The sequence below is a fragment of the Anser anser genome (genome assembly GCF_964211835.1).
Source record: "Anser anser genome assembly, chromosome: 5".
Classification (NCBI taxonomy): domain Eukaryota; kingdom Metazoa; phylum Chordata; class Aves; order Anseriformes; family Anatidae; genus Anser; species Anser anser.
In genome coordinates this window covers 13,207,262-13,220,029 of record NC_139725.1, presented here as the reverse complement: position 1 = coordinate 13,220,029, position 12,768 = coordinate 13,207,262, and the positions used below count along the sequence as shown (strand labels likewise).

The 12,768-nt window shown below is 42.6% G+C and overlaps 1 protein-coding gene across 7 annotated transcripts in view; it reads right to left on the bottom strand.

The window, feature by feature from the left end:
* Positions 1-499: 499 nt before the first annotated feature.
* Positions 500-12,768, bottom strand: part of SLC39A13 (solute carrier family 39 member 13) — a 54,514-nt gene continuing 42,245 nt past the window's right edge. For all 7 annotated transcript variants that reach the window (XM_083840504.1, XM_083840508.1, XM_083840505.1 and 4 more), the window contains 7 exons: positions 12,539-12,660; positions 11,096-11,248; positions 5,729-5,818; positions 5,330-5,380; positions 4,990-5,122; positions 4,776-4,875; positions 500-3,302 (listed from right to left, as the gene is read on the bottom strand). In XM_083840504.1, the coding sequence (XP_083696630.1) occupies positions 3,227-3,302; positions 4,776-4,875; positions 4,990-5,122; positions 5,330-5,380; positions 5,729-5,818; positions 11,096-11,248; positions 12,539-12,660 (725 nt within the window). In that variant the 3' untranslated portion in view covers positions 500-3,226. The remainder of the gene's footprint in view (positions 3,303-4,775; positions 4,876-4,989; positions 5,123-5,329; positions 5,381-5,728; positions 5,819-11,095; positions 11,249-12,538; positions 12,661-12,768) is intronic.

Genomic DNA, 12,768 nt, shown 5'->3' with positions numbered 1-12,768 from the left:
CCCTTTACTCCCTTCTGGGCTCCTCCTATATATGACATCTGATGCCTTTGTCCCATATGTCAGGTAACCAGCTTAGCTGTAAGTGTTGAGGAGCATAACTACCAGACAGGCTTTGTGTTTTTACATGAAAAAAAGTATCACTAATTACAAAGTATGTTTGCAAAACTCTGGATAGTCAGTTACCATGCAAGCTCTCTGCTCAACTAGGAGTAACTCACCTGGCAATACTTTTCAGGGAATGCAGACTGGCAACCAAGAATTTTGATCAGAACACAGCATTCCTGGCCTACAGTGCCATGGCAGCAGGTACAGCAAACTGGGTTAGAAATTTTTCTTACACTTGCGAAAGTCAGAGGAGTAGAGAAGAGGGTCAGACTCTTGAATTCTCTAGACTAACCCAGAGACATTGTTCTGTAATTCAATGAAATTTGAATTGAATGTGTAATTTTAGTTCAATGAAAAGTAGCAATTTCAACAACAACAACAAAAAAACGCAAACCCACAATGAAAAACCATTTATTTCATCTCTATTGTCTCCATGCAGAGCAGACCAATACAGATGAAGTGGGAAAATGCATAAGAGTAGCTGAAAAAATAGAGCTTAGAAAATACTAGTCTCTCTGCATTTCCAAAAGTGACAAATGTGGTGGAGTGATGCTCCATTTCCTCCCAACGCTCTGCATCCTCAGCCCCAGGGCTGACATTGCATGTAGTGGAAAGCCAGCCCCTCCTGTAAGCCCCGTGGATACCTTCTACAGGGTATCTTCCCAAGAACCGCAGACTCTCTGCGCCTGTGGTATCAGCCAAGAAAAACAACTGAGAAATTCTTTCTTCAGTGTCATCCACTTCACATTCCTGAACGCTGAGCACAAAATCCTGACTGTAGTTTAGTCTTGGCAAGAGTCAGTGCTGATGCAACAACACCAACTCATGGGCACTCACCTGGCAATGCTTCAACTTAAATACCAGCCTCATTTTGAGAAAGACATCTTGGGAAATGGCAGGCACCTCTTTCTCTACAAAATCATCCTCCAGAGCCCTACTACAGGGTCCAGCTAGCTTTAGTCCCCAGGGAGTGGGGGGGAACAACAAAGCCAGAACTAGGGAGGCTAATATATTCCCCCAGTCCCTGCAGGCTAATCATACTAATCTTCCAGCAAAGTGGATGCTAAGTTCAGACTTTCTGACAACTGAATGACAGAGGGAGAAGCTGACAAAGGAAAGCAACTTTGTTTTCCAAAACACTCCCCCTCCCCTAAGAAAAAAAAAAAGGCACTAAGCCTCCCTCACTGTGAAACTACTTACTGTGTGAGCCTGGGGTAAGGAAAGACGAAAAAAAATTAGACAGCAGTTCCTGGGCAGAGAAAGCTGCAAGCATGAGCTCTCCAACTCTCCCTGAAAAGTAGGACAGGAGCTGTCATAAGAAAAGAACTGTGTCTACAGTTCAAGAATCTCTTAGGAAAGTAAATGCCTCTGCTGCGGGCCGCATACCTGCATCACTGCTCCGACCCAAATTACCCCCTCTAGGGACAAGCCCTCTTGATAAGGCTTTGTGCAGACTGGAGAGCTGTGCTCATTTAGAAAAGCTCTTTAAAAACAAAACTGAATTGGTGCAATTCACATCGTGGCACCTGTTTTGTATCCAATGATTCTGCTAGTTCAATTAGACCAGCTTTTAAACAGATTTAAGCAAAGCGAGGATAAGCTCTGCAGAATGGATGATCTAGCAATTGCGCACGTCTCTGTGGCACTAAAACATCCCTGTGGAATGAGGGCTTGGTCAGCCCTGTCTGCTTTGCTCGTCTGGGCAAAGTGCTAGAAATGTCATTCATTTTTATTGGCATAAAATTGCCAAAAATGTTACCCCAAATATCGTACAACAGAAAACTCTTAAAGCATGCTTAATGCCACCCTTTCCTCTCCTTACTACGCACACAACTTTTCCAGACCCATTTTTTTTTTTAATCTTTTAACCATCAGTTTCACCTTTCCCATTTCACCCTCACCTCCCCGCTGCTGTGCCCCTTCCTTTAAGGAATCCCAGTATTATTGCTTATCCATTCATCCCCAACAGACTAACTCCACCATGAGGTAAGGCGGCCAGAAATAAGCTACCATCTATAGCTTTGGTTATAGCATGCCCTTAAACATACCACGTTGAACAGAGGAAAAGCTAACATGGGGTTATATGCTGCTGACCAGGCTGTACTGAATGGTGTCCAACCACTGCCCAAACTGACCTGAGCCATGGCAGTCTAGGACTGCTGTAACGTGCCAGGCAGGGCTGACATGCTAATCCTTCCTCCTCAAGAGGGCTTGGAAACTTGTGGGCAGATGGTGGGTGAATTGGGTCTCAAGAGCAGGCTCGGCCATGTTCAGCTGATGGTTATGAGGAGAGAAAGGTCAGAAATATCTACACGTGGCTTTCCTTTCACGTGTAGATGAGCTGATAGTCTGGCAAAAGAAGAATCATTTACTCATCATTTTTCAGATTAAAAAAACAGGCTGTGCTGACTGTTGGAGTGGTAAGGGCTGAGGCAAGTAATCTCCAAGCTGAGCCATTTAATTGTAGTGACCTATCCAAAAGTGCCCCAAGTTCTTGGCTCGATTTCAACATAAGTAAATACTAAACAGACCAAAGAAGTGAACTGCCAAGGCTAATACTACCTTTAGGAACAAGTGATGTCAATGAAACGCCAGAGATAAGTTGGAAAGGAGCCTTTCCCCTCTATCTACAATGCAGGTTCTCATAGCACCGTAACTCCTCGTGGATAGGGAGTTCTGGCTAAAGCTGTTGCTTTACTGTTGCTTTGCCATCCCTGTTCTGTCTCCGGCCCTCAGAGTGGGAGAAAAGTTCTTCATCAGCTACAGGGATCGCCTCTGTTGTGTTCACACAAGAGCTTGGGAGGTACAGTTCCATCAGAATGAACCAAATAAAACGTTGTCCATTCTCGGTGGAGCAGTTGTTCAGTTCATTTCTGCTCACTGTATCTTTTGCTCCATAAAAAAATAGAAGCCCTGATGTGTGGGATTTTAGCAGAACAGGGATAGGAGAGCCAGGGAACGAAGTCCTGCACACCCAGACCTCTTTCTCACCTGCTTCTCACACTAGCAGCCAGATCTGCACGCACACACATAGGAAATAACATTAGTGTTCCTTATTGCTTTGTAACAGCTCAGAGTCACTGCAGTGGCTCTGGGAGGCATCATGAAGTCAGCGCAGAGGTCAGTCAGTTGTGAATGAGAGTAGCACCATGACTGTAATGCCTGTACACAGGAGCAGAACTTGCTGCAGGGAGTTCCTGGGAAAGAAACAGCAAAATTAGGAGGGGTGTAGACCAATGCCAACAGGCAGCAATGTACAGGCTCATGACTGTTTTTTTCTTTGCCCCTCCAAATCTATCACGAGGAAAACAGCAGTTGTATGACACCATTACACAGCTGAGAAGACTTGTTCCCAGCACCCCAGACAAAGATGCTGTCTATAAACTGACGTGCATTTGTTCCACTCAGCTGCAAGGCTCAACTTAAGGTTTCAAAAACAATTTAAGCTGATTCTGCTGTGCAACTACCCAACTGCATATTCCTGCCCTTTTACTCACAAGAGAACCAGCACTTCAGCAGCATGTTCAAAGATGGATTAGGAACCTCATTCAACTAATAAATAGCCACAATTTAAAAAAAAGCTGATTAATTTTGCCAGTCTTTAATCAAGCATAAATCTAAGACGGTGGTAAAAGTGACTATATACCTGCTACCTCTGTATACTCTGCAAACAGCTGGGCCAGCACAAGAGATTATCGACCCAAAAGCAAGCTCCCAGCTGGTCATTACCGTTTTGCTACCAAATGTTCCTGCCTCCTCAGATGTAACTGTGGAGCTGGTTTTTGTTTTTTTTTTGAGCACTTCCTGATTTGTTTCAGTGAAAATGAACTAGGTGAGTGAAAGTCTCTCATTTAAACTACAGAAGTTAACCTGTCAATACAACTGAAATATGTGGGAACATTCAGGGGCAGCTCTGCCAGCAGATCTGAGAGGACCTTTACTGTGATACAACTGGATCTGGACCTGCCAGAGCCTCAGTCAGGCTCCGTGAAACTAGAATAATACAAATGGGGAAGGCTATATATATGTATACCAGAATATAAATAGCTGTGTAGAGAAGGGATGATCGACTGAGGTGGGATACAGTGAAACTATGAAATGCAGTGACAGAAAGAAACTTATTTTCTACTCGCACAGCAACACAGTGACATCTAAACAAAATTATTAAGCAAGATGCTAAAAAATAAATAATATAAAGCATCATTTCGTGCAGTGCAGTCAAACTATGGGAGATTGCAGGAGGCCCAGAGTAATGGATAGGGTCAAAAAGAGATGAGAGAAGCGTATGAAAGATATGTTCATGTGCGGTTATCAGACACAAAAGCCTGTATGGGGCCCTGGTTCAGACAGTCCCTAAGCCACTAGGTACAAGAGCTGAGAAGACAAGACTGTGGAAAGGGTCACCTTACTGGACATGTTTCTGAGCAACCTGCTCTAGCTGCTTGGGCTTCATACTGCACTAGCACAATCTTTGAGACTGACCCAGTTGAAGGTTTTCATGTTTTAAAGGGTCTTTGTGGTCCCATAAACTCAATAGCTAGCACATCAGCCTTGTTAATGGGATTTGGAAAGCTGGCATTCATGTGCCCCCAGAACAGGCATGGGGAACTGTCACAGCCCTGCTCCCAGGCAGTAAGAAGGGCTGCAGCACAACAGGAGGGAGCACTTACCAAGGGTTCTTTTCCTCCAGGAGATCAGGCACAACGTTCACCAAAGCAATATACAGAAATCCTCCAGAAGTGAAAGGGAGGATCCAGGCTACTGTTTCCCCTGCACAAGCACAGAAAGCTTTCATTAGTCCTGAGACAAATCCATGGGAGAGAAGATATACACGTGAGGATCATGGACTCCTCACATTCCTACTGAAGTTCCAGGGAGCCTTACCTGCTCCTTTTGGTGACTGAGCGCATATTGCAAAGCAGGCTCCTAGAATCCCCCCGAGAGCTGTGGATAGCTGCATCTTGGCTGCACTCCAGCGGTCAAACCCAGCCCGAAGTAGGATTGCAAAGTCCCCAACCTATGAAAATCAAGAGCCGACAGTTAACGAACATTCTCAGAGGCCACCCTTAACAAGACAAGTGCTTCAGGACTGTTTTTAACTTTCCAGATTTCCAAACTCTCAGGGCGCTATCAAAGGGACAAGAAAACATAACTGGACTCAGCTCTTCTCATTCACACAATAAAGCACCCTTGAAACCCCCCACAAGATACAAAGCCCTCTCACCTCATGTGGGATTTCATGCAGGAGAATGGCCATTGTGGTTAAAAACCCAACCTACAGCAGAGGAAAGAAGGTGGTTAAGAAACGGTCCCCTAGATCTGAGAATGAGACTTGCAGGATTACATCATGGCCCCTTTCTCCAAGTTAAGGTTCTTATTAAAAGCGCAGATGAGCTAACCCTTCCCAAAATGCCAGCAGATGGGGCAAACTGAGGTCTCAGGTTTGAAGAAACTTGGAATCAGAGGGTCAAGACAGGATTACTTTTCAATATAGTCTCCATTTTCTCAGAAACTTCCAGAAAATAGGAGGGAACTCCTCATATCTTTGGTTTTTTTGCATGTTGCATCACACTTGGGAACAGACATCTCCACTTCAGTATACAGCTGGTGACAGAAACCTTACCTTTCTGCTAACCAGGAAGCTGGCTGCTACTGCCAGGCCATGTGTGAAGTTATCAATGGTGTTGGCTAGCAAATTGAGGTATCCACTAATCTGCAAAAAGAGAAAAACAGCCCCTGATAAAGAAAGAGACATACGATAAGAGGAAGCACCAGACATGGCTCTTGCATAGGTTATACAGAACCATGATCAGATGGCAAAGGTCAGGACAATCTTAAAGTATGTCAGGGCTCAAGTACAAATTAAATACTCCATTCAGTTTTAGAGTAAATTCAGCTTTAGTGTAGGCAATACTGTCTGAGATTAGGAAAGACATCTTACTGGAAGAAAGACAGAGAGAGGGCAAATAACAGAGAAGCTTCAGATACAGAGACAGACAGAAAAAAGAATAAACCAGAGTATCTGATTCAAAATTGAGCCGATACTGGGCAACACTAATTTACACAGGTGACTGGCTTCAAATATGACCCGACCTTGTTTTCTAGCCATGTATTTTAATACCTGTTAAATATCTCGTCTTCAAAAGCTGGCAAGAACAATGCAACAGAACAAATGCCGCTGAAACTGCTTTTTATAACCATATAGATCTTGAAACATTGCACTAAAAAAACTTCTGCATGTGGGTTTGCTTTCCCTTAACAAAGAATAAAGAGAAGATAGTGATGACAGTCACCAAAAAAACACCTACTAGAAGGCTGGATAGCACGTATATGCATTTGTATGCTGACAAACAGATTTCTGAACATTAAAAGTGTATGCCAGTTACCTTCTTCAGAACTACATCTCCAGGTTAGACTTCCCTATCATGCTACTATGTTCCTGTCCAGAAAAAATTGTGTACTTGACCGACCCAAAATGATTTATGAGGGTACCACACCATATCATTTGCTCAGAGGTTGTTTTCTTTGTTTCTCATCAGATTTAACAAAAAACTACCACGTGTAGGTCCTGGGCCACTGCAGTTCACTGCAGTGTAAATTATCATCAATCCAGGAGTTAGCTGCATCAGACTGTCTCTGGACTGCAAGAACTGCGGGCATACGTTACCTGCAGATACAGGGCAGCACCCAGTGAGTGAAAAGGAGAGACCATGTAGAAAATGTAAGGCATTAACTTCTTACTTTACCATCAGGTAAGCCAAAGTTTATCTGGAAAGAACACACGCGCTAATGGGTTTCACAGGCCCTTTTCTGTCTTCTCCTCTTCCCTTTTTCTATCAAACTTTCCTTGGGGAATCTTTTCTTCCTGCCATCTGTACGCCACAGCTCAGATAGAGCTTTCTGTCAGGTATCTCTCTCAAAAGCATTTACTTTCTGCAGGTTACTTTCCACTGCACAACCTCCAAACATCTTCACAGGCTTTAAACTTTTCACAGTGCATACATAGTTAAATATGAAAATAAGGAATTAAGCAAAGACTAAGTACCATGTTTAAGTAACAATCTAAGCAACATCTCCACAATGGATGCAGAAGTTCCCTGCATGTTTTTGCAAGAAGGAGAAACACAAAGCAATGTATGCATACAGACCCATGAACACAGCAGTTTTACTTCTCATTCTTTATTTTCAGTCAGATGTGACTGTCTAAAATTTCTCCTTTTCATGTTGGGATTTTATGTGATTGCATTTTCCCCACAGGCTAGTAATAATTATTCAATAAGTTTTATATTAAAATGATTTCCCATACCACTGTATAGGGAAAAAATAGACTTCATGATTAAAACATTATGACTTTTCTTGTCAGTGGCTTGGGCAAAAGCTGTCACTGAAAGAAGCAAAGCCTTGGAGTGTTCAGAAATAAATTGGGTTGATTTGACAGTTATGAGCCTCTGACATTTACATTCTGTGAATACCTAATAGGATGTTCTCGTTGCTCATAAAGAGCGCAGCAAGATGAAGTGTTTATGTTCATGCTTCAGAATTAATGTCACTATGCAATAAAACATACTTCTACAAATCAGCGAGGACCCCTGTGCCATGGGGAAAAAAGAAAAAGAATGAGTACGGAAAAGGTACTCTACAAAGTTCTTACTTGATGAAGGAATAAAGGCTGCAATGCAGGGCAGAACCAATCTATGTTTGGGTGCAAAGGATGCCTCCCACTTGCAGTGTTTAAGCTAGGACAAGTTATTACAGCAGCAGCCAAAGAGTGTAAGTTCTAATATACATGGAGCAAGGATGACTGATTGCAGCTTACTAATCACTGAAGCCTTGAGGCGTGACATCTCTTTTTGTTTAAGTAGTATCTTTCCATTTTGGGGGAAAAAAAACCAAAACTGTTACTGAGTGCATAGGAGAACCAAAGAAGTCTTTGCTATAGATTTCTCTTTTCTTTGTAGGATCCTACCTTGCACACTTCCAGCGACATTTTCTCTGCATGTTCCTTCCCCCCCCCCCCCCCACCGCAGTCCATGACAGCCACTTCTCCACCAGATAAGGCCAGTGAGACTTACCTGTTGATCTTCCAACCAGGCAGAGCTGTCAAGCAGCATGCAACATCTAAGCTCTGCCAGAGTTTTTCAACACAACATTAGTCTGCATTCCTCCTCTACTGCCACACTGATTTTTATGGATCTTGCAGACATCTGATTACCCTTCAGATTTCTACCCTCTCTGAAACTCTAGTAAAATTAATTATGGGTTCAAAAATTATTGAAAAATGAAGGGCAGAACAGATGGACAGGCAGATGGAATGACTGCTTACGTTGTTTCCTAAGGAAACAAGGTAGAAATATCTTGATAATTTTGGTAATCTCCCCCCTACAAGAAAGACTATTAAAATCTTCAGATTAAATGCCCAGAAGGTAGAAAGTTAAAATTATATACATTAACTCCTGAGTTTCTATTTCATGTGTATTCCTAAGAGTCTGCAAGACTAAATAGACATGTTCGGATTTTAAAGCTAGAAGAGGTCTCCATGATCAGCTAAGACCTTCTATATAACACAACTGAAATAGAAACTTCCAGTTTCTGCATAAAGCCCGTTGTTTCTTAAGCTGTAGTGTACTTTGTAGAAAAAAGCTTAAATCACAGCTTAAAGCCCACAAGTGACAAAGAATCTACTATGTCTCTAGGTAAGTCGTCCCACTGGCAAGATACCCTCCATCACAGAGTTGTCTTCTATTTCTAATCTGCTTCTACTTTGTACAGCTTTAGCTTTTCACATATAGTAATGCCTCTTGCATGGGTATTCATATGCCTTAAAGTCACCCCTGATTCATCACATCTATAGAGCTAAAAGCTGAAGAAAAACACTTAAGAAAAACCATGTACTGCAAACCTGAAGTAATTATTTCAGCTCTTTTCTGATCACTTTGCAATTTATTGATACTATTTTGGCTATCATGAATACTACAGAAAAAGCCAAGTAAAGAGTCAGGTCTACAGCTATATGGAAAGGAACACTTGCTTTTGGTCTTACATACTCTTTCCTACTCACTTGGTCATCCTCCTGACTATAGCATCATAACGGAAGAGTGTATTCAAGCAATTTCCTACTATGATTCTCACATCTTTTTCCAAGGCACTGACTTCCTGGAATCTCTCCCTATCTTACAAGTGTCATCTGTATTCTTTCTTAATCTATTACTTGATATTTGCTTCTATCAAAACATGTTAAAAATTCATCTCTTTTGATCAAACTACTCCGTTTAGCAAATGTCAGCGACCTCATGCAGTCACAATATGACATTTAAGTAACAGAGTATCTGCAAATGTAAAGATGTACTTTTTTTTAAACAATCAATTACAAAAATCATAAACCAGTAATGAACAGATCTGAGGGGGGCTGCATTAATCCAGTCCCTGTTTATAACATAGAATAACAGATTTTTTATATTTGTAAGGTTGCTTTCATGCAGTACCAGTTTTATTAGAATTTGGGAGAAAGCTGCCAGTATCATTACCAAACAATCTTATGACTGAACAAAGGTAGGGAAAAATGTCTAGTTGACAAAATTTATCTTCCATAATACCATATCACTTAGCAATAATTACATGATTACTTTTTACATTAGAACAAGGCACTGAGCAATTGTGTCCCTCGTCAGTGTTTCATTTCTACTTGAAATCATTGGAGGACTAACCATCCCCAAAGTCCACAGTTCCTTGTATAAACCTTTCTAAAATAAATGCACAATGTTTCATAACCCAGTAATACTGTCTTCTTCAGCGCTGTCAGCTCCAGAACCACCAATGCAGCACCTGGCACTTTGTCATAGCATTCTGTACAGATTACGTGAATGTGACAGGTATCAAAACCGCCCAGTGATCTCAACATGTCTTTCACATTGCATAGTAATAGCTACAAGGTTACAGCAAAACAACTTTAAAATAGAAAGAGTGAAGAGCCTCTGACTGACCACATGTCCAGGTTTGGGCTAGTTTGCGTAACCACACTTTCTGTTCATAGTCACTCTCCTACAAATCTTTCACATTTTTAAGTGCTTTCAAACTCAAATTATAGGTCCTCCTTGGTCAAAGTGATCTTTTACTCTCTTGCATGTAATGGTCACCCAGGCAGGGTTTCCCACAGTGCAAAGATAGTAACAGAAGCAAGAGCAAAGCCAATCTAAAGGTTAGCACTGGGCAGTGGCTACAGTACTCCTTTTCTGTCCTCCACCTCCAGTCCTGTGAGCTCGCTGATTGATCTCCCTTATCCCAGGGCTACAGGTTTACATGGGAAGCTGATTTAAGATGATAAATTAGGAAAGAAACCTACACGGAAAAAATAATCATCATCATCAAAAAAATGTTTGCCTGTTTAGTTCCCTGAGTAGGCTCACTGTAGGGGTCAGATTAGGTCCAGTGCAAATGAAGCGATGACAAATGCAGGTTTGGAGGCAGGAGTGGAAAGGAGGCTCTTTTGGGCAGCAGATGGCTGCTGTTCAAAAAAACCTGAATTTAAGTTTTACAGCTTCAGCTGTCAAAATACATCCAAAAGGTGCCTTAAAAGGAAGCATGCTGTTCACAATTAATACAGCGTAGGCACTGGAGAAACAATAAAGTCATTACTCAAAAAGTTAAGCAAATAAAGATATATTGAGTATAAGATAAAAGGGTAAATTGAAAAGTACTGACTGAATCCTGAGACCAAAGTACAGAACACCCATCCCCAGGCTTACGCCTTCACAATAGTAATTTTGCCTCTTTTGCATAAGCTGCAGTGCAGATTTTCTCCCAATGAGTATCTTATTTCCTTCCTGCTGTGACTTTGACAGAGCAAAATTTAAGTGTAACTCACTCAAACACTGAGTCCCCCACTCAGGCACAGTTCTCTCCACAGACAACTCTTCCTCCTGACTGAAAGATCTTTGCCCAGAAAACATAGGATGTGAATCATCTAGAAAAGGGCTGCTTGTGGGTCTCTTACCTTGATTCTGTTGTCTGTTGGACACGACTGTGGAGTGGAGCCATTACACTGAGTTGAATCTGTTTCCTCTCTTTGGGATCTGCCTGACACCTTTGACAGGGGGTAGCCACTTCCATTGGGAATCTTTCCAGCTGGTGCTTTGTAATCACAGCCCTAAATTAGCAGAAAACAACTTGTCACTGCCTGTTTGTCCGCAACACAGAGCACGAATCTAGATTAGAAATCCAACCTTCAGCCTTAATAGTTTCATTCTTACAACCCAAATCAGTAGCTTTGGTACCCAAATCTACCCATGACAACGACCAGAAACAAGACAGACTTCAGAGAGTGTCACACCTTGTCACATCTGCACAAGAACAATGAATTCTCCAAGCATCAGGAGAAGGAAAACAGAAAGAAATACAGGGAATCAGAGTCAGGCCCCTTTGACATGAGCAAGGTTCCACTGGGAAGATGAGGGACTCAATCTGTCAGTCCTGCTGGCAGCTACTGCCCAGAGAAATTCAATTCCATCTGGGCTGGGGGTGAAGAGAAAAAGAGTCTTGTTCTCCCCCGTGCGTCAGGATAACTGAATCCTGAAGAGTTATTCTATAGCTGTGATTGTCAGTTTCCAAATAAACTGCTCATCTCAGACTTCAGTCTCTATATATGAGCTGAAGTTCCTTTCAATTTAGTCTCGAGTCAAAACAATAGCTAACTGCTTACCCAGTTCCTGACCTGCTCTTTTCTCTCTCAAAAGGCATGGCACAGAAAGTACTGAACAGCCTATAGGAGAGGTGCTGCTAGGAACCAGGCAGATGGGTTAGGACTAGCCACTATCCTCTGTCTTGGTGTTACCTCCTGGTTCCTGTTTTGTCAGTGTTGCTTCTTTGCTGCTGGGTGACTCTTGTCTGAACCACTGCACAGCATGCTCTGGCCAACTATAAACCCTGTCTGCCACATTAGCAGCTCCATGGAACAAGCGCCTGGTTCAGATCACACCCAGCAGAAGTGGACAGCAAGGAATGTCTTCCAAACAATGCTGGTCTTTACCCTGACTGAGGACGCAGAAGGCGAGTGAGTCCAGATTACTCACTAGAGCATGTGTCAGCAAACTGTCATCCCTCAAAGGTTATCTGAGGTAGTCTCAACTGCAGAGCACTCCAGCTCCCAGTCCATATAGAAGGGGAGCTCTTTTTTCACACAAACCACATCAAGAACAAAACCAGCCCAGAGGCAAGAAATCTCAGCTGAAACCACACAAAGCCTGTAGATGGAACACATTCTAGAACCATATGGCAAAGTGGCAAAAGGCTCCAAAAGGCCTTTGATAAGCTGCTCACAGCTCCAGGATCCTTTGCTGAGCCTGCCAGGTAGGGCAGATGAGGTGTTTAATACAGTGCTACGTGCCTGACTCACCATCTAAACACAACAGCACTCCCTCCCCTCTGGCTACTCACTTACCACACCAGGGCACTCCTTCTCTTCTTTCTCTAGGAAAATCTTCTCTAGAGTCAGGAAGGTCAGGAAACCGATAATCACCCAAAGACCCAGAAGCTTCTGCTGCTGAAAGCTCTGCCCTTCTCCTAAGGGACAACAGAAAAAATCTTCATGTCACTTCCAAGAACACAGTGTCTTCCCACATGGGAACCCCACCTGCCCCAGATAGTTTAATCACCAGTCCCAAGACAAAA